The sequence below is a fragment of the Balaenoptera acutorostrata genome, chromosome 5, assembly GCF_949987535.1.
Source record: "Balaenoptera acutorostrata chromosome 5, mBalAcu1.1, whole genome shotgun sequence".
Taxonomy (NCBI): Eukaryota; Metazoa; Chordata; class Mammalia; order Artiodactyla; family Balaenopteridae; genus Balaenoptera; species Balaenoptera acutorostrata.
In genome coordinates, this window is record NC_080068.1 from 71,909,325 (window position 1) to 71,931,788 (window position 22,464).

General features: G+C 39.1%; 1 protein-coding gene across 4 annotated transcripts in view; it reads left to right on the forward strand.

The window, feature by feature from the left end:
• CORIN (corin, serine peptidase) overlaps nt 1-22,464 on the forward strand; it is a 261,407-nt gene that overhangs the window by 26,425 nt on the left and 212,518 nt on the right. For all 4 annotated transcript variants that reach the window (XM_007180752.3, XM_007180749.2, XM_007180751.2 and 1 more), the window contains exons 2-3: nt 8,704-8,848; nt 20,590-20,790. In XM_007180752.3, the coding sequence (XP_007180814.2) occupies nt 8,704-8,848; nt 20,590-20,790 (346 nt within the window). The remainder of the gene's footprint in view (nt 1-8,703; nt 8,849-20,589; nt 20,791-22,464) is intronic.

A 22,464-nucleotide genomic window follows, 5' to 3' on the forward strand; every position in this document is an offset into this window, starting at 1 on the left:
GAAAGAATAGGTGCTGGGAGTCTGCCTCAGAGAGATTACTTCTGTCTGGGTAGTCAAGGAAGGCTTCCTGAATGAGATGAAATATGAGTTACTTCTTTAAGGATTTGGATTTAAGCAGATGGATGTGGGAGAAATAGATAGTCTAGAACCATGATTTCCAAACTCTGCTGAAGTACCCCAAGACACTGCAGTGACTCACAGAGGCTGCTGGTTATTTTCAATTTTTGAGAGAAATCTAGTGATACTTGACATCTGTTGGTTACCGAATGAAATACTAGCTTGAGGTAGTTCACAGTTTCAACATTAGATTGTGCTATATTCCTTTTGATGTCATCCTGTCTTCATAAAGCTGGGTTCTTGGTGGTTGCTGTGTAGAAAGTCGTACCAGGCAGAAATCCACGTGGAACAGGCAATGAGTGGTGGTGGTTTCTAGTCTGATTCTGAGGTTTGAGGTGTTGTGCAGTGCCCAACAGATGCGCATGCCCCATTAGTGTAAGTAATTGTGGTTATTTAAGAATGGCATAAAAATATTGGATTGGCCAAAAAGTTTGTTGTGGTTTTTCCTTAATATGTTATGGAAAAACCAGAATGAACTTTTTGACCGACCCAATATTTAAAAATTTTAACTTATGTGTAGTATTTTTTCAAATGGCTACTAAGTTTTAGGATACAAGTACTTATAAAATTGTTGGACCAGGCTAATAAATAAATGGAACTGTTAGGCATTTCTTTTGGCCTAGGACCACTGAAAAAATTACCTAGACACTGATGGTGCTGTGAACCCAGAATGTCTGGGGATCTCTGATTCATGGGGTTAATATAGTTTCATGTTCTTAACATAGGTGGTGTTGAAAAAATTTTTCTGTAATAAAATTCATGACAATTTTCTTTCTGAAACACAACATTTTCTAACTGACTTCAAAATTCATAATAGGAAATTTGAGCATGGAGTTGTACTAATAAATAGTTCCAGTAAAAACTGATGTTATTAATTTTTAGTATATTTTCCCTGAAAGGAAATATTTTTACTATTTTACCAAATACATTTTCTCTTCCAAGTATTTTTAGAAAATTCAAGAATAGACTCTGTAAGGCACGTGTCATTAAAAAAAAAAGAGTTATTTACATAATTATGTACAGAGCAATTTTTGTTTAGGTGATTGAAGTCATTTATTTATTCACAGATATTAATCCATTCCTGATGGTGTTCTAGGTGCTGGGCATACACTGATGAGAAAAGGGTAATATTTGCACACATATAGAGAGATACAACTGAATTAGTATTACTTATGCTATGAGTATGTTTTTACAGAAGCAGGAATAAATTTGTACTTTCTAGCTTTATAATCTTATGAGTGTTTGTTGGTTCTTATAGTTTATAATGCATGTTGCAGTCCTATTTCAGTTTGAATATCCCTGAAACTCATGCTTTCCTTTCTTCTTCTAATGTAATATATTAAAAGTCTGGATAATTTTTTTAATTTTGAAGATTAATTTTATCTTTGAACCTTTTGTAGAGTAACCATGTATTGGGTTAACAGCAATAATTAGGCAGTTTTATCTGTCAGTTTGCCACCTGTACAATTATATCAGGCTTCACTAAGGGCCCTAGTAAGAGATAACGTGATAAATTCTTAAGAGAATTTATAATTTGATTTTGTTATCATATTAAATTTGTAGAATTTAAAATATCCATGCATGCAGGTATACAGTGATACTCTCTATCAGGTGTTGGCAAACTTTTTCTGGAAAGGGCCAGATAGTAAATATTTTAGGCCTTGTGGGCCACATGGCTCTGTTGCAATTACTCAGTGCTGTTGCTGTAGCAGGAAAGCAGCTATAACAATATCTGCATGAATGAACAGGGCTGTCTGCCAATAAAACTTTAGGGATAAAAACAGGCAGTGGCTGGGTTTGGCCCATGGGCTGTAGTTTGCTGACCCCCGCTCTCTATATTTAAAATGCAAATTTTATCATGCAGGCAGGTCCACCTGATTGGAAAATAGTTCTTACATAACCCAGCAATCAGAGTGAGAGCAGTGTGTAGAGTTCTCAGTCACTTGCCCCACTCGGAATGAGGGGGGCTGTGGAGGGCGGCAAGGCTGTTGTCCCTGAGAAGGCACTTGCTTCCTTCTGGGCCGAACATCTGCTTTGTCCTAACCTGGTTGTTAGCAGCTATTTCCATCTCTAATATCCCCAGTCAGATATTTCTGGTTCATTGGCTCTTTGGTGAGTCCTGGCCCCGGCCTTGGGAGGGAATCTTCCATCTGAGGGATCCATGGGCAGGTATCTCCTTGTTCACAAGCAGTTTCTGCCATTTGCAGCTGTGGAAGTATCCCCAAGAATGTACCAAGTGTTAGTGAAGTAAAAAAAGCTGCAGGAAGGTAGGACAGGATAAAGACGAATGTACCTGAAATATTAGCTATGGTCTTCTTGACCTTTGAAATCCTCATAAAATGGACTTGAAACCCACTATACCCCTGTGGGTGTCCAAAGCCCTCCCCAAGTCTCTGCCAATCCACTGGGTACATGGTTCTCATAATCAGCTCCGGTTCCAGGCTCTGAATTTCCTGAATGAGTTCAGTTTGGGGATCATTTTTCATGTTTCCTTTTTCTGTAATTCCACGATACACAGCCTCTTTCTCACTCTGGCTATAGTGTGGAGAACAGATTAGGGAGTGCAAGAATAGATGGAGGTAAACCAGACAGGGGGAGGCATTTGCAGGATTCCAGGTGAGATGTGATGGCCATTGTTAGTCGGATGTAGAATCTATGAGGCTGGAGAGTTTTGCTTTGCAGAGGGTTGTATCCAGGTGTCCAAACAGTGCCTGACACACAGTGGGTGCTCAATTATCTCTTCCTGAGATAGGGAACCATGGGAGATTACTAGATGTGGGGATGGAGATTATTTATTTGACCAGACATGTGGGGTTTGAGGTACTTTTGCAGCATCCACTGGGGAGATGTCAAATGGCCAGTTGGATACAAAGGTCTGGAGTGCAGAGGAAAAATCTATGCTTGTTATTTAAAGATGTAAGTCAATTGATGCTATTTGTGTGGGTGGCATTGCCTGGAGAAAGCGGATGGGAGAAAAGAGTTTACAGAAAGAGAAGGAGTGACCAGTGAGGGAGCAGAAAGAGAAGGAGTGACCAGTGAGGGAGCAGAAAGAGAAGTCAAAGGAAGAAAGTGCTTGAAGAAGATGGGAGTGGCTGAGAATTTGATCTGTCAGATGATACTGAGATGTCATTACAAGGATGGCTGAAAAATATCATTTCAGTAGAGCAACATGGAGGTCAATGGTGACCGTAGCAAAGGCCCTTTTGGTGCAGTGACAGAAGTGGATGCCAAACTGTAGTGGTCACAAGAGTAGGCGGTAAGTGAGGAAACTTGGACAATAAATATTCAGAACTGTGAGATCATTTTGGATGAGAAAGAAGGAGAGAGATAGGACTGTGCCTGAAGTGGGATATAGGCTTGAGAAGGGATTTAAAAATAACCAGGAGAAACCTTAACATAGTAAAAAGCTGATGGCAGTGATATAGGAGATAGAGGGAGGAGAAGAGAGGGGGAGAGGGGGAAAGAGAGGTAAATCGAGATCAGATATATGATTCAATGGAGAATTAAGATGGTAAATTCCTGAGAAGAGAGGAGGAGATGAAGTCTGTAGCAAATGTGGAAGGATTAGTCTTGAATAGGAGGAGTCTTAAATAGCATCTCTACAGGAGAGAAGGGTCTATAAATGAGCAGGTGTGTGTGCTGAAATTTAGGTAGGTGAGGCAATTCCCATTTGATGGTTTTTATTCTCTCTGTAGGGTGGGAATAGGGGTGGATCTTCTTCTGAAAGTGAGGGCAGAAGAGTGGGAAAAGATAGTTTGAGGAGAATAGAAAAGACTTTAAATTAGCAATCAAGTAGTCCTGTTGCGTGACTTTTTACAGCCACATTCAACTGTCCAAGTGTAGATACAGAGAGAGAAGATCGTTGGATTCATCTCATGTTGGCTTTTACAAGATAGGTGAGAAGAAAATCCATAAGGGTAAGGGGGCTCAGGGCATTAGCAAGAGTATCATTGAAATAATGGTCCAAAGATTTTAAAGAAGATATATGGGGAAATGAAGAAAGGAGAGAGCTGATAGAGTGGGAGAAGATAGAGGGATCAATGGACAGTAGGTCCTGAAAGACTCAGAGAATGGCTGTCATGATGAATGGATAAAGGAGATGTGATACACACACACACACACACACACACACACACACACACACACACACACACACACACACACACACACACTGGAATATTACTTAGCCATAAAAAAGAATGAAATAATGCCATTTGCAGCAACATGGATGGACCTAGAGATTATCATGCTAAGTGAAGTAAGCCAGACAAAGACAAATAGCATATGATATTGCTCATATGTGGAATCTAAGAAAATGATACAAATGAACTTATTTACAAAACAGAAATAGACTCACAGACATAGAAAACAAACGTATGATTACTGAAGGGGAAGAGGGAGAGGGATAAATTAGGAGTTTGGGATTACACACTACTATATGCACACTACTATATATAAAATAGATAACCAACAAGGACCTACTGTATAGCACTGGGAACTCTACTCAATATTCTATAATAACCTATAATGGAAAAGAATCTGAAAAAGAATATATATGTGTATATATATGTGTGTGTGTATAACTGAGTCACTGTGCTGTACATCTAAACCTAATACAACATTGTAAACCAACTATATATTTAAAAACGAGAGAGAGAATGGCTGTTATGAAAAAAAGTTGAATCACTAAGCCAGGAGGCAAGCATAATAAAGATTGTAAAAGAGACAGATGAGAAGGTCTCCCAATGGAACCAATGACTCAAGGAGATGTCCCAGTCAGGTAGATTGTATCCATATATGTTACATAAGCCAACATGACACCTTTAAAAATAAATGTAGTTCTTAAGACACAAGAAATGAGTTTTCACCAACAGGATTAATAAAACATGAGAACTACATATTTGAAATATGTGCAGGTCAACAAGATGCATTGTTCCCTGACTGCACCATGGAATGCTTGTGCCTGTGCTTAGCTTACGGTTTCAAGTATGTGGAGGGTAGATTCTGGAAGAGGGTACCTTCTGGAGAGAGGGTTGTTGAGTCCACTGAAATGAAGCTTAGGAATTGTCCTAGCAGTTTATCTCATCTGGCATTATTCACCCAACAGTAAAGTCTGAGAGTTGCATTATATTCAGAGGAACCTCAAAGGGCCTCTGAATAATGCAGCCTTTATAGCAATAGTCTTAAGTGGCCTTGAGTGCAAGAGAAAAGTTACGCACTTGAGGAAAGTGCTGAGATTTCTTCTAAGTATTTCTTAGTTGTGAATTTCTTGTAAGTATTTCTTCCTCTTCTCCCCTTCATAAAAGGAATCAGTTTCCTAGTTATTGGAGAAAGCATTTGCACTAATCATGAATATGGTTTCTGGAGGTCAAATACTTGTTGATATACTTATATAAGGTATTAAAATGAGCCTCTAGCACTTTCCCTACTGATTCTTCACTTATGAATGCTAAATGAGATGTATTTGGACACAGGATTCCACATAGCACTGAGGCCATTGTGAATTTGCCACCCAAGAAGATTATCCCTATAATGCTCCTGTGACCACCCACCTTAACCAAGAAAGCTTTTCCATTGTTGTGGAAGCCAAAGAAAGTTCATAACTCCTTACCTCTCTGGATGTATTTTACCACTCTTTTAAGCTGTAACAGGGCTTTTCAGGGATACTTTTCTCAGAATCATGGCTAGTTCAACTGCTGGTTCTCTACAATGTCTTAACTGATCCTCCAGCAAGAAATCGTATTCCTGTCTTTTGAATTCCTATAAATCTCATGGTGCTTATCTTTTGCTACCTCGAAATGTAGTTAGTTATGTACATATCTTATCTCTCCTACAAGACTGTGAGCTTTGGAGGGACAGTTGGTCTTAAATCATTATTATATCCATCACTATGCTTATTATAATCAGTAGGTGTTCAATAACTACCTGTTGAGTAAATGAAGTAAATAAGTCAGTTCTACTACTGTTTCTGTTGAGCTGTAGTTCCACACTGGCTTTTTTTTTTTTTTTTTTAGGGCTGTGTTTGATCTTGAAAGACCTCTTGGTTCCTGAACTACATCTGGGGCTCTTTTGGACTCCACACCGGTTCTCTGTGGTTTGTCCTGGGTCGCCATTAGACCTGTCATTTGGTCTATGGCCCTTACTTCCTTATCTATGTGTGGCCTTAAATTTATTTATTTTATTTACTTTTGACTGCATTGGGTCTTTGTTGCTGCATGCAGGCTTTCTCGAGTTGTGGCGAGCAGGGCCTACTCTTCATTGCGGTGCACGGGCTTCAGTAGTTGTGGCACTCGGGCTCAGTAGTTGTGGCTCGCTGGCTTAGTTGCTCCACGGCACATGGGATCTTCCCAGGCCAGGGCTTGAACCTGTGTCCCCTGCATTGGCAGGAGGATTCTTAACCACTGCGCCACCAGGGAAGCCCCACACTGGCTTTTTACAGGTAAATGTTATATCCAAGCCTCAAAGGGTACCACCCACCCAATGCTGGTGTTATAGTCAATGTGCTATAGCAGACCTTATATTACATTGTGTCAATGTGTTAGATCACATTGGGTGAAATCTGAAACTGACCCTCATATACAGAAGGCAAGGAGGGACTGAAGAAAGAGGCAGATCACTCCAGATTGGTAGATGGCAGTTTTAATAAGCAAGGGAACTTAAATGCAAGGTTTGTCTTGGACAGCTGCAAGGTGATTAGATCTCCACGCCTGCCAGAATCTTAAGAGTTTATATAGAAGACATAATGGAATGCAGTCATGTATACCATCCAGATGGTCTCAACAGCGCATTGCTCTCTCAAGGCTGTGTCCTTGAAAATGGCTTTGGCTGTGGGAACAGTGGGCGTAACGTACATTCCAAGGACAGAAGAGGGGGTGAGGGGCCTCTGATTGCCTGAGTCTAGCTCATGGTTCAACTGGTAGGTCACGTCCTTTCCATGACCTCCTCCTGCCACTTAACTGTAAATTAACTCTGAATTAACTCATGTTGGCTGGTCGATTAAACCAGGTTCAAAGGGAATGGGTCAGTAAAGACATTAATCTAGGAAATCAAACCATTCTTAAGCTAACAGCATACGTTCTTTCAAATAATGTCTCCCACGGAGAATTCTTAAAATTACAGAGGGTGTTATCCCATCAGTGTATGTAGTGAACACTGCTTGCAATATGTGTTAGTGAACCAGAACTCATTTTGATGTAGGAGGAATAAAGCAGAAATGGAGAATCACATATGCTTTGCAATTCAGAAGAACTCATCAAAGTTGCCTTTTTATCCGTGGGAAATTATCAGGTACTGGTTATATACCAGAAAGGATCAAATGCAGGATCATCAGTTAGGACAACTTCTTAATTATGAGAAAGCTCTTTCTCAAAGGTCATTCAATTATAAAAATTAGATTTTTCTTACAGAGGAGGAACCAACAAAACTTGGTAATGAATAGCATGGGGGGATGATGGAAAAGTCTGGAGTCTTGAGGTTATAGGAATAGTGGAGTTTGTTTTAGCACAAATACGGAAGTCAGGAGAACTAGTTTGAAGGTAACGGATAAAGAAGGAGGTTAGTTTGGTTTTGGACATGTTGAGAAGAGATGATGCTTTGCACTAGGCATCAGAAATGTATGATCTAACTTGAAAGGAAGTTCAGGACTCAAGAGATTCAAGAGCTGGGTACACCAAGGTTGTGGTTCAAGCTCAGAGAAGAAAAGGCAAGGAGAGTCCGAAGTCCAAGAGAGAGCCATGAGAAACATCTTCATTAATGGGATCAGAAGAGCTGCTCATAGTGACTCAAATCACTTTTAATTCCACCTCTGTTGAAAAAATTACTCCCCTAAGCCAGTTGCAATAAATGAATTTCCAGACATTGTTTCTGGCAAGAGATTGAGCTAAGCAAAATTTAAAGAATATGAAGACAAGAACTTTATCTTGTTGAACCATCTCCGTCGCATCTCATCATTCTCTCACAAGTGGATGGGCTGCAGGGGCAGTGTGGACAGTGGAGGGCATCCTGTCAGTGGCCAACAGAACAGGCTCTTTTTCACTGTTCAACTTGCCACTCAATACATGGTCAGTAATATTCAATCTTGCTGAATTATTAATGGTTAAAAACTTATTTTATCCAGATTCATGCAGATTTGGGTTAGGACTAATGAGCAAAACAAGAATGAAGTCTGGATAATGCCCTGTCCACAACTACTCACCAGTATTTTATCACTGTATTAGGCACTCTTTGCTTAGAGTTCTAGGTCAAGGTGAGTTCTTGCCATGGTAAGAACAGCCCTTTGGAATAATACCAAATTAGCAGATACATTAAAAAAAAAATCAAGATGGAATATCATTATAAGTTCATATACTCCTGAAAAACATTTCAGCAATAGATGATTTGCTCTTCCCTGAATGTGATTTGTAGTTATTTGTTCATTTATTAGTGTGATTTGGTGACTAACCTCATTTCATGCCCTAAAATACACGGAGGAAAATCTCTTAGGAATGCTGCTTCTCTAAATGGATAGCTATACTCTAAAATGTCATACCATGTACTGAGTTGCTTTGTAATATTAAAACCATGTTTCATTTTCCTCTCCTACTTTAGGTCTTGGGAGCTGATGATGATACCATGGGTGATGGCTGCTCTCGGAAGCTGGCGACTGTGAATATTCTTCGTTTCCTGTTGCTGGTCCTGATTCCGTGTATCTGTGCTCTCATTGTCCTCCTGGTGATCCTGCTCTCCTTTGTTGGTAAGTGATGCCATTATTAAAGATAAATGAAGTTAAAATTAAAATGAGCATGATTTATAAGAGCTGTTTCTACTGCTCTGGGTGGTGGTTTACCATTGGAGGATCTTTCCCAGCAGGGAGAAATCTGATTGTATTTGCGTTTTCAAAAGACAAAAGACCTGGATACACTCTAGGGGACTGGAGGCATAAAGAAATGAAGGCAGGGAGACAATTTGGCAACTGGCTATTGTCTAAGTAAAAGATGATAAGGGCTTAGATTAAAGCATTTGGTGCACTAAAATCAACGGAAATCAAGACAGATTGGATTTTGGCATGAGGGAGAAAGAGAAGTCAGGGTTGACCCTTGGATTTCTAGCTTGGGCAACCAGGTTGACTTTGGTGCCATCTGTTAAAGTAGGAAGTAAAGGCGGAGGAGAGGGATGCAGGTAGATGGAGGGCAGGCTGGAAGTCCAGTTAGGACATGTTAACTTGGAGATGCTTGTGGAACAACTAAATACAGTGGAATCATAGTTTAAGTGCATTTATGGTGAGCAAATTCCGCAGTACAAGCTGGGCCAAGAAATGGAGGACTGTAAGGGTCCAACACCTTACCTTCCTAAGGGAATTTCAAGGGAAATCGTGAGTCTGTGTGACTTTTGGCTTCTGTGCTGACATTAGAATTTAACTCCCACCCCATGGCTACTAGTCTGAAGCTGGAACTATCCAGAAGGGAAGCTGAGAAGGGAGCCTGAGTGCAGTTATGAATGTGGGAGTCTCAGTGGAAGCAACGGGAGGAGACGAACTGTGAGGGGAAAGGGCACTGATGAAAAGCTGGGGGCAAAGCCCTGGAGGATGCCGGTGTTCAGGGGAGACAAAGAAAGAGGAAGCATCAAGAGATACCAGAAGTGTTGCTGGAGAAGAAGGAAAGGAACTGGGAAATGCTGGGTTTCACAGAAGCCAAAGGCAGAGAGATGGTCAGAGGTCACAGGGTGACAAGTAAGAAGAGGACAGAAGATGCCTCGGCCCAGGAAGTCTGCAGGTTTCCTCTTGGGGTTCCAATCGCCCTGCCCCACGTGGTGTCAGCTCTGGCCTGCTCCCGGGCTAAAGGCAGGACAGAACCCTGAAACTCGCCTCTGCCCCTCTCTTCTTCCGGGACTCCCCTCCCCTCCAGACTTGGCCTGCTTTTGTTTCCTTTCCAGCACCGTCGGGTCGTTGCTTTTTTGTGTTTTGTCCAGAGTTTATAGTTGTTACGTCTGGGAGGGTCTGTCTGGGAGAAGCTCCCTCCGTCATACCCCTGTCACTTCTAACAGTCTCATTCTCAGAACACTGTGTGGAATGGCTCACACACTGCGAAGAATATTTCCTTTCCATCTCAGGGTGGAATGCTAATATAAGTTTAAAACCCATTTTTACGTGCTTCACAGCTTAGAGGCCTCTGAGCAGAGGCAGGGTGCTATTAAAACAGTGCTTTAATTGGGTTTATTTGTTTGTTTATATATTAAATTTAAACATTTTTTTTATCACTTGATTGAAATTTAATTTACACACCGTACCATTCACCCATTTAAAATGTGTAATTCAATAATTTTTAATATATTCGCAGGTAAGTTCAACCATCACCACAGTCAATTTTGGAACATTTTCATTACCTCAAGAAGAAACTCTATTCCCTTTTAGCTATCTGTCACCCTCCCATCTTTCTATCTCCCCTGTGCCCCAGCCCTAAGCAACCACTAATGTACTTTGTGTTTCTATAGATTCCCCTATTCTGGACATTTCATATGACCATATGTGGTTTTTGTGACTGGCTTCTTTCACTCCACATAATATTTTCAGGGTTCATCCATGTTTTAGTATCTATCAGTACTTCATTCCTTATGGCCAAATAATACTCCATTGTATGGATTTACCACATTAAAAAAATTCATTTATCAATTGATGGACACTTTAGTTGTTTCCATCTTTTGGCTATTACGAATAATGTTGCTCTGAACCTTCACGTTCAAGTTTTTGTGCGGACATATGTTTTCATTTATCTTGGGCTTATACCTAGGGGTGGATTTTTCTTTTATCACTTATATGAGATTAGGAAGTGAACCAATTTGTAACCATTTCTTAGTGCTATTTTGGCTTATATGTAGGTAACCTTTAGAAAGTGGATGTTTTCCAAACACTGTCTTCAAAAGCATTCTTTTCATAGGTTCTGCACCAGATGATTTGATATAGATATATTAAGTAATATCTGCCCAAATAAACATTTCCTGTTTTATAACTGAGATGTTTGTTGTTTTAATGAGCAATAAAATCATTTTATACCTTTGTTTAAAAAACCTCATTAGATTCTGCTTGCTTTTAAGAATGTTCTGTTTGGTTTGCGTATATAATCCGTGCTCTTTCAAAGTTTTGTAGTTATTTCTGGGTCTGTAAGGGTTGCTAAGGGATGCTGGAATGCCACTTGCGTACAAATAACAGGAGCTCTTGCTTCAAAAGGCAAAGAGATAATAGTGAGAGGTTTATTGATTAGGAAAAGATGATAAAACCTTATGCTAACAAACACAGATGCACTATGCGTTTTCTAATTTTGTCTCTGGGCTTCTGGCATGCGTAAAGTCAAGATGGCAGAGATTTCTGAAGATAAGAGAGTTGGACTTTCTGAATAATTATTTCAGCAGCAAGCTGTAGAAAAGAGCAATAGCAAATCGTTTCTCTCCTCAAGCCCTTAAACTGAAGCTGGAGCTACAAAGGTTTCGTTTAGTTTAATTTAGTTTAGTTTGGACTCTAAAATGAAGATTCAGGTTTTTGAAGGAAATTGAAAGGAAAAATGAAGAGTAAGAAGGGTACAATATTATACCTCGGTTTTTGTTTCTTCAGTTATAGTCTAATACTGAAGGGCCATGTGACCTAGAAGAAAGAATTTATAACTCAACCCTAGGAGGTCTGGGTTTAGCATCTTACTCTTCCATTTACTAGATGTGTGACTTTTGGTCACATGCTTTACCTTCTCTGTGAGATGGGGAATATAATTCTTATTCATTTCACAGAATTGTTATAGAAGTAAAATGAAATAATATCTGTGAAAGTGTTTTTATTTTTATTTTTTAATTTGTTTTTAGTTTAAAAAAAAATTTTATTTTATATTGGAGTATAGTTGATTAATAATGTGTTAGTTTCAGGTGTATAGCAAAGTAATTCAGTTATACATATGCATTTTATTCTTTTTCAAATTCTTTTCCCATTTAAGTTAATACGAGTATTGAGCAGAGTTCCCTGTGCTATGCAGTAGGTCCTTGTTGGTTATCTTTTTTTTTTTTTTTTGGCTATGCCGCGTGGCACATGGGATCTTAGTTTCCCGACCAGGGATTGAACCCGCACTCCCTGCAGTGGAAACGTGAAGTCTTATCCACTGGACCACCAGGGAAGTCCTGTTGGTTATCCATTTTAAATATAGCAGTGTGTACATGTCAATCCCAAACTCCCAATCTATCCCTTCCCCCCGGTAACCATAAGTTTGTTCTCTAAGTCTGTGAGTCTGTTTCTGCTTTGTAAATAAGTTCATTTGTATCATTCTTTTTAGATTCTGCATATAACGATATCATATTGTGAAAGTGTTTTTATAGGTGACAACATTCATTATGAGAGTAAAAAATTGCTTTTTGCTTATGAATATTATTACTAATATTAGATAACTTGTTAATAAATAGTTCTCTTACACTCAAAAATTGACCAAAAATGTCCTTATCTCATTTTAACTCTATCTGTAAGAACTAAAATCTGTGTACTATGACCCATCATCATAGTAATCCCATAATTTATAACCCCATAACCCTACAACCAAGCTATTGACATAGTATAGTTTAATTGCTAATAAAGTAGCTAGGAAGAAGTAAAGTTGACCGACTGTTGGATTTGCAATGTGATGCCAAGTTTCACTTGACTGTTAGGCTCAGGCCTGAGAGCCACTTTCAGAGTCTCATTCCTCTCTTATAAGAACTAAACTAGCAGTTTAGTTCTTCCATCACATGTTGTGCTTCCATCGCATGACTACAAGAGTCAGCTAGTACCATGGAATACTTGATCAGAGCTTGGACTGATATCTGCCTTAAATTATTTATAAATAATATAGAAACATATATGCAACACTTAAAGTAAAATTATGTTGACATGTTAAGCAACATTGAACAGACATAAAATTGTAGATATAATTTGATACTGTTTATTCCTTTATTGAATGCCTGTTAAGTTAGAGGCAGTATCCTATGGGACTTGGGCACAGCCCTGAATCAGCCTATCCTCATGGGCTTCCTAGTTCAGTGAAGGAGGGACACATAAAAATGACCACACAATTGATTAGTTACCACAGAGGTAACTCCTATGCAGGAAGATTGTTTCTTTGAGACAGGGTCTGACAGGGTCTGAACGTGGTCTGAGAAGCCTTCCCTGAGGGGGTGGCACTTTAACCATGACCTTCACCATGAGGATTTTGGAGTGGGGGAGTGGCGTGATTGATCTGGTTGGGGCTGTTAAAAGGTGTTTTTGACACCTGTCTGGAGAAAGGGTTGAAGTGGGTAGAGAATGTGGCAGGGGAAAAAATAGAAAGTTATTTCAGGCGTCTTATAAATGTGATGCTTTGGAGTATGGTCTGCACTGATTTTTGCAAACTATTATTCATCTCAATTTGATTTCATCAAAGGTATGGTCCCCCCAAATCTCATTAGGATGTTCTTAACTTTTTTTTCCCCAGCTGTTGAAGACTTGATTTCAAAGGCTCGTCCACTCATCCACATCTAAAATAAGTTTTGTTTTAGCCTTAAGCTTAAGGATGGCCTAAGGTTACCATCCTAGTTTTCTTAATTGTATGTAAAGTCTATGTGGGACCTATTATTTTTTAATTTTTGTCATGCATTGAAGAAGAAAGAAATTATAGTGGTGGGGAGTATAGGAAACATGGTAAATAGTTTGTTTTTCTTGAACTCAAGAGAAATATTCCTCTATAAAAGTGACTTTCCTCTTCAAAAATGCTAGATGAGCTGGAGATCATTGAACTTAAATATAGTTTTTCTCTTACCAAATTTCTTAGCAGCTTGTAGCTTTTACAAGAATTTGGAATGATAAGAATCTTAACTTCCTAACTTATAATGTTGTGTTTTGAATATTATTTTAAAATGGAAAACCTCCCAGATCCTGATTTCTTTACACCAAAACCTTAAGATTTTCCATGCTCTTTTATGACCTGACTCCACGTTCCTTATTTAATTCTCCAAATTCCTTTAATAATGCTGGTCTTCTGAGCAGATTCAAAAACAAAGAGTTCTCAAACCTGAAAATATTTTTTCGTTAATTCCTTAGGTCTGAGGTTATGCATTATGTCTAAGGTTTTGGAAAGGGCTGTCTAAAGCCTTGTACTCAAAGTGTAGTACGTGGATGCAACATCACCGTCACTTGGGAGTTTGTGTGAAATGCAGAATCTGGAATCTTGGGCCCCACTCCAGACCTGCCAAATTTGCCTTCTAATGAGATCCCCAGGTGATTTCTATGCTTCATCCAGTCCTTAACCCACTGCAATCTGACCTTTTCCTCTTCCTCCTCTTTTCCTACTACTAAATCTGTTCTGAGGCCCCCAATGTCCTTTTTTTGAATGTGCAGAATTTGGAACCGATGTGTGTTTGAACAAGAGTTTGAAACGGAGAGCCTGTGCTTTCTCTCTGTGTTTGTTTACATCTGTTCACAATGAGCATGCTCATTTTTGGTGCCAACAATGCATTCTTCCATTCAGATGTGACGCCCAGCTATGATCCTGCTCAGTCTTGACTACTCCCTTCTTCTCGAAATGCTCTTCTGCTTTGCCTGGATATTATCATTTCTAATTTTCCTTCTATTTCTGGCGGCTCTTTCTCTGTCTCCTTAAGCTCATCTTTCTCTACCTATCCAGTAAATTTTGGGGCATCTGTCCTAAGCTCTCTTCTCACTTTGCACCCATACGTCTCTAGACAATATCATCTTCTCCCATGACTTCCTTCATCATTCATGCATTCAACAAGTATTTATTGAGACCTTCACTGGTGCCAGGCATTCTGCTGGGTGCTTGAGATGCAGGCATGCATAATATACCTTCCTACCTTCGAGGAGGCAGACAAGAAAACAGACTATTTCACTTGAGTGTGTATGTGGTATATGCAGAGTGTGCTCTGGGAACACAAAGAAGATGCACATTTGTGGGGAAGTCTGGCAAGGCCTTCTGGAGGAAGTGTTTAGATTGCCCCAGATTTAGACTTTTTTCCCCTTGAATGTTTCATAGCATTTTATACTCAATGTATTTATAATAATTACAGTAACAAAAGGAAGCTTCTACAACTTCTATTTTTCATTCTCTATTATCTATTGTATCAGTCAGGGCAGGCTATGCTATGCTGTGTAACACAAATAATTCTAATATATTAGTGGCTTAACAACAACGAAGGTCAGTTTCTCACTTGCAACATGTGCTTTGCAAGATGGCAGGGGGGCCATGCTCATTCAGGTCATTAAAGGACTAAATTGATGGGCCAGCCATCATCTTGAACCTTTGTGGTTCTTGTGCCGGAAAGAAAGAAAGAGAGCCCTGGAGTAACTTCTATATTTTTTTTATACTTTTAAAAAAGTATATAATGCAGCATCACTAATTGTAATCACAATGCCGTACATTAGATCCCCAGAACTTACTCATCTTATAATTGGAAGTTCATACCCTTTGACCAACATCAAAGATATCAAGAGACAGAATGAGGCCAGAGAATGTAACCCCAGCATGTGCCCTAGTAGAATGGGAGAGAATTGAAAATATTTGATGAATAACACTAACGCAACCACTGCATCTTGGTAAATATCTTCATTTACCCAGTAATTCAAAATGGAAACCTTGAAGGGACCTCTGACTCTTTCCATTATGTTCTTACAATTTTGCCTCTGAAAGCTCTCTCCCAAATGTTCTCTTTCTCCTCACTGCTTTTGCCTTGACTCAGTCCTTCTTTTCTCACTTGGACTCTTGCAATAGCCTTCTAACTGTCTGCTAGACTTAGCCCCTTTCAAGCATCACCCTGTTGCCAGAGTGATCATTATAACATTCTACCCCATTTAAGACTCTGCAAAATTTCTCTGTCACAACAAGATCAATTCCAAACCTATGACAGGAATACCCTTCCCAGTCTGGCTTCTACTTCCTTTCAGGCCTTTTCTCTTGCCAATCCCCTGTGTGCCAGCCATGTTTAATTACCTGCTAGTCAGCTTTTGCATATTTTCCCCTTTGCTCTATCTAGAAAGTTCTCCATTCCCTATTACTACAACTCCCTCTTCCCCACAAATGCTTGGCTCAAACCTAGAAAATCCCTAATCATCTTTTAAGATTCACATGGAGGATCTTCTTCCCTAAGAAACCTTTCCTGACTTTCTCAAATGGAATGACAACTTCTTCTCTAATTGTTGTCACAGGATTGTCCTATGCATATCATTCTCAAAGCATTTGTATCATGGTCTGTAGTTGTAGGCTACATGCCTGTCTCCCCCAACTAATCTATAAACATCTCGATGATAAGAAACGCTTACTAAATTTTGTAATTTACTTTCAGCAGAGAGTAAATACATAGTTCCTGGCACATAGAAAATGCAAAGTAAATGTGTTACCACATGGCTAGAGATATAAAGATAAGGAATTAATTTCAAACTCATATCATAGGAAAATAAATTTTTTTAACATGCAGACGATGGTTGATTTTTTTTAACTTGTATACCTTGTCCAAAATGAGAAGGGTGTGTCGGTCTGTGTGTATGGGTATGTGTCATGTCCCAACTCAATTCTTGGGTAAAGTTAAATAACTCTTGTAAGCTTTGGTTTCCTTTCCTCTGAAACTTCATAAAGAAGAGTTAATTATAGCATCTGTTTCATGGGATTGTTGGAAGGCTAACTCAAGAAATGCCTATAGTGAGGATACTTAGTAAGGTGCCTGTGTTAGTTTCCTATTGCTGCTATAACAACTCGGTAGCTTAAAATAACACAAATATAGTACCTTAGAGTTATGGATGTCAGAAGTCCAAAATTGGTCGCACTGGGCTAAAATTAAGGTGTCGGTAGTACTGTATTCCTTCTGGAGGCTCTAGGGGCCAATCTGTTTTCTGCCTTTTCCAGCTTCTAGAGGCTTCCTGCGTTCCTTGGCTTGTGGCCCCTTGCCATCTTCAAAATGAGCAATGGCCCATTGAGTCTTTCTCACACTGCATAGCTCTGACACACACTCTCTCACCTCCCTCTTCTGCTTATAAGGATTCCATGACTACCGTGGGCTCACCTGAATAATCCAGGATAATTTCCCCATCTCAGATTCCCTAACTTAAATCTGCAACATCCATTTTGCCATGTAAGGTATGTAAAGTAACCTATTCACAGGTTCTGGGACTCGGGATGTGGACGTCTCTGGGGAGAGCATTATTTTGTCTGCCACAGTGCTCAATCCACTCATTGTAAATGATCAGTAATACTTGACTATTGTTGTTGGAAATGCAGACTGTTTCTTAAACATTGTTAAATAGAGCTGTGTTATAGCAGAAACACTTTTGAGCCATACAACCTTGATGTAATGTGGCCTTCTATTAATAACTTAGCATGAAAGAGTCACAGTTATTTTACTCCAAAAGTGGGTTAAGTGATTCACTTTTGAAAATTACCTTAGCCATTTTATTATGCTGGGATGCACTTAGAGTAAAAGGAAATTGGCATTTATTTAAAAGTACCTTAGGACTTCCCTGGTGGCGCAGTGGTTAAGAATCTGCCTGCCAATGCAGAGGGTACGGGTTTGAGCCCTGGTCCGGGAAGATCCCGCATGCTGCGGAACAAATAAGCCTGTGTACCACAACTACTGAACCTACGCTCTAGAGCCCGCGTGCCGCAGCTATTGAAGGCCGCGCCCCTAGAGCCCGTGCTCCGCAACAAGAGAAGCCCCCGCAGTGAGAAGCCTGCACGTTGAAACAAAGAGTAGCCCCCGCTCACCGCAACTAGAGAAAGCCCATGCGCAGCAACGAAGACCCAATGCAGCCGAAAATAAAAATAAAATATAAAAGTACCTTAGTAGCCCTAAGGAAGACAATTTTACTTTCATTACTATTACTGTGTAGTAATGACTAACAGTTATTGAGAACTTACTGTATGCCAGGAACTGTTCCAAGTGTTTATGTATGTGTTGACTAATTTGATGCTAATGGCCAGCCCGATAAGGGGAGGTACTTTGATTTTCCTTATTTTATGGCAGTTGAGAGTTTGCCCAAAGTTTCAGGGCTGGGAAGTAGTGATGGGATTTAAACCCAGGTGGTCAGGCTGTAGAACCTGTACTTTTAACCACAGCACTGTTAAAATAGGAATGTGGAAAAGGATGGGGCAACACTGGAAGAATGAACACTCTACTTTGGGCTAATAACGCTCAGCATTTTTGTAGCTCATCGTGATGTAGCTTGACAGTATTTAGTCTTACTGATTTATATTTTTTGTGCTTTTAAAAAATGCGTAATAGAGGACCAACTGTGAGTTGAGAGTTGGTTAGTTTCCAGAGATGCTTGAAAACAAATGGTCTAGTCAGTTTAGGCTTTTAAAGACAGGTCCTTTAGGCTTGTTGTCTTTGTCTTTCTCTCAAAAATATAGTTTAGGGACATTAGCTTTAGCAACTACCGTATATCATGTGTTATCTTTCTATTCTGCCAACTTGCTTTGATATGGAGAGTTTAAGAGCAAGGAAACTGCTTTTTTTTTTTTTTTTTAAGAAAGTTGTTTTTCAAGACAGTGTTTCCTGAAAAAGTTGGTGTTTAAAGAATATTTTAGAGTAAACAGATATTATTAGCACTTTCACCACTACGGTTAGGTGAAAAAGTTAAAGGAAAGATTATTAATAAGGCTAGTCATTACAAACAAAATGTTAAGAACAACTGTTGAAATATTTCATACGATAAGGAACTCCCTTTAAGTGAATTACACAGGGATATAACTGAGGAGTTGGCATTTGCGCAAAGTGTGTTGACAGAGCTGGATGCTGACTTACAGGGTCAGTGTGATAAGTAAATTGACTTTATGGGTCCTATACATTCATTATAGCCATGTTAGTGGAAATAACACGTTATGTGCAAAATCTCTATGCCAAAATTAGCAAAGAAGAGAGCAACTAATAAGTGAAAAATAAAATTATATCTAATTAGCAAATTTTTCTATATGAATAAAATACACATTATATAGCAAACAAATCTATCGCATACATTTATTTTGATCTAGGATGAATTCTAAATCATTTTGAAAATCATAAACAATTAAATGAAATCTTTCATTTCACCTACTGCATTTAATATTTATTCATAATCACACAGACAGTTTGGGGAATGTGTTACCTGCACCACATGGTCATGATTTAGCGTTTACACTCCACCGTTTTGCTTAGAAGCCTGTTGACCTTAGTTAGCTAGAAAACAGCTGCTTTTCTATTTTGATTTGTAGTTAATGTTTTCCAAGTGTCAAGCACATGTAGAGAAATTTTTTTCTGTAGACTGATATTAAACATTTTATTTATATTTCTTTTTTTTTTTTTTTAATGGTCCATGGGCTGTTTGGAAAAGTGGGAGCCAAGTAGAGCATTCACTGTAAATGCTTTTAGGAAAAAAAATCTTCCTTGGGTATTTCTATAATGGATCAATATCACATTCATTTATTTTAGTGGCATACTCAACCAGAGTGCTATATTCTGGAAACACTCTGTTGTCTATTTTGACTGAGTTAAAAATACATGACCTCTTTCAAAGTTTTCAGATTTTCTGCCTAAAGCGAAAGCTAGGGGATTCCCAATAATCTTAGGTTGGACTCTATTTTGTCCATGAATAAATACTTTGAGAAAGTGACCAGTTGATAATCTTAGTTTAATGCCTATTTCTTATAATCAAATTTATAGCTTCTGGTCGAAGATGAAGATAATATAGTTTCTTCTTTTAGTTTTTCTGGAATTGGAGTTTTACTTTTTGGGGGGGGGTCCCTATGAGTCTTGGTAAATATTTGAGCTCTATTATTTTTATTATCTGATGTGTGTAGTTCACTGAAATTTAGTGCCAAATGTGGAGAAATAGAAGGCCACAGGTAAGCTGGCACTGTTGTCCTTTGTGGCAGGTAGAAAGACAGGGAGAGCTTGTGTCCTGGGTACTGAGGAGCATAAATGATGTGTGAAATTGAGACACTGAGAAAGCAGGAAGGAAACACTGTATGATTTGCTACAGTTTATTTGTGGTGAGTCCCAGGTGAGGTAGAATTGCCCTAAATTGTTTGGGCACTAGGAAACCTGGATGGGAGACTCAATTGCTAAACCTTTAGCTCTTGAGCAGCAATAGACACCTCACAGGGTTATGTGATTTACGATAGAAGAGAAACTATTGGTTGTCTCGAGAAGCGGGTGGTTTTGCTGGCCATCATTTTCTCTTTGCGTTTGCCTGGGAAAGCAGCTCTAGAGTTTTCCTAATACGTTTTTTAAAATAAATATTTCTAGACAATTCTCTGGCAGTCCAGTGGTTAGGACTCCGCACCCTTACTGCAGGGGGCACGGGTTTGATCCCTGGTTGGGGAACTAAGATCCTGCAAGCCACGCAGTGCAGCCAAAAATAAAAAATAAAAATAAAATAAAAATAAAAATAAAATAAAATTAAATTAAAATAAAATAAAATAAAGTAAAATAAATACTTCTAGTAATGTTTTAAAATATCTTTTTTTGGTCTTTCAGGAACATTAAAAAAAGCCTATTTTAAATCAAATGGGAGTGAACCTTTGGTCACTGATGGTGAAGTCCATGTGTATGATGTTATTCTTCCAAGTACAACTCATAACGAGAGCACCGGGACGTCTACTGCCGATCCCACCCTACACATTCCAGCCTGGACTATGGATGCTTCTCTCCCAGGGGACCAAAATCACAGGAGCACAAGTAAGTCTGAAGGTGCTAAATACCTGGGCACTTTAATGTCTGTGGAACCCACAGGTAGATTTTTAAGTGTGGCAACTGATGCTCTTAATTCGCAATCACTTACTGGTCACACAGGAAAAGCTCTGCTCCCTTATCTAGCAAGCATAGCCAAGTGCCCTGGTCCTAAACGTGAAATGCCATCAGCTCAGCCATCCAGATAGGGACTGGAGTAAGAAATAAAAAGGTACCAATGCCATTCAGTGTTTCTGAGACATAAAAATTTATGCTGCTTGCCCCAGTATAACAGTGTTGATTTTATGGTGGTTCTGTTTTTTAAGTGTTAAGTTACTTATTTCAAGATGGTTAAATTAATAAGTAAACTAAGTTACTTATTTTGTTATTGGTGCCTTGTGGCAGGTATTGTAATTCTGTGGTTCTTCGAGGTAATTTCGCTGTAAGCATCTTTGCCTTAGACATCTTTGCTGTAAGCATTTCTGCCTCGTAATTAATTGGTTGTAAGGCAATTTTACGATGAAAGATAAAAAATGAAAAATGAAAGAGGGACATTTAAAAAGACATAATGAAATGTGAGAAATGAATAACAATTAAAAAGACATTGCTAAATACAAAATTTTTGAATGTTTAAAATGTGTGTAGATTCATGGTGACACTGCACAAATAACTGATTTTATTTTGTGAGTTGTACCTTGTCTTCCAAGTGTTCTGTTTATAGTATTTTTGTACACTATTTTTTGGCTTGTTGATTTGTCTCCTCGTTCAGCATTGCGCTTTTTCTTTTTTGCTAAAATTTGTTCCTTTGTTAAGAGAGGTATCAGTTTCCAAATACTAGGATGCATATTTGTAACTGAGTTCTGTATTGCGCTGTGAAAGCCTTCTCCACTGGTGTTTGTTCCTCGCATACTGTCACATGTCCGTTGATAGACTTTCCAAAGTTCTATGGGAAATGTAGGTTCAACTCTGCGCCTCTGAGGCCCTCAGCCTCTTTCTCCTCCAGTGCAGTGTTTCAAAATAAGAAACCAACACAAAGCAAATCGTCTTCTGTCAGCTCAATAAAGCCATCAATAACGTCTCTAACTGGAAGAAATGATAACACATTTCAACCCGTTGAAACCAAACTGTCAAACCCCAAACTGTCAGCCAGTTAGTTTACCTTTCATTGCAAAATTGCCTTACAGTCAATGTGGTGAAAATATTTGCAGTGAGATGCTTATAGTGAGGAGAAGACCAGGCACGCAGTGCTATAATCGAATGCCAAGGGATTTGACTGGAGCTATCCCTTCATTTGCTTTTGATGGGTCTATGTGTTCTTTCTCACTTCCTGGTTTTATTGGCTGTGCAATTTATTTTACTTGTTGGTGACTGACAAATAATCACACCTTGAGGAAAATGGCATGGCCAAAACTTCTGTTTGAGGACAAATGGAGGTATTTGTCAGTTATTCCAGAAAAAGAGCTTGGAGAGAGAGAGAGAAGACAGAAAGTGTGGAGATGGGTCCAGTTAGATGGCAACAGATGATATGCTCCGGAATGTGACTCTATCCCTCAATACCCCTCCAATTTTTTTAGTAAAGTTACTAACCTTCCAGAATGCTAGTGGGAGTGGATTAGTGTGGAGAGTTACCTAGTCAGTGCTGATAAATCATAATCAGAGCACAGTCACTGTTAAGAGCTTTCT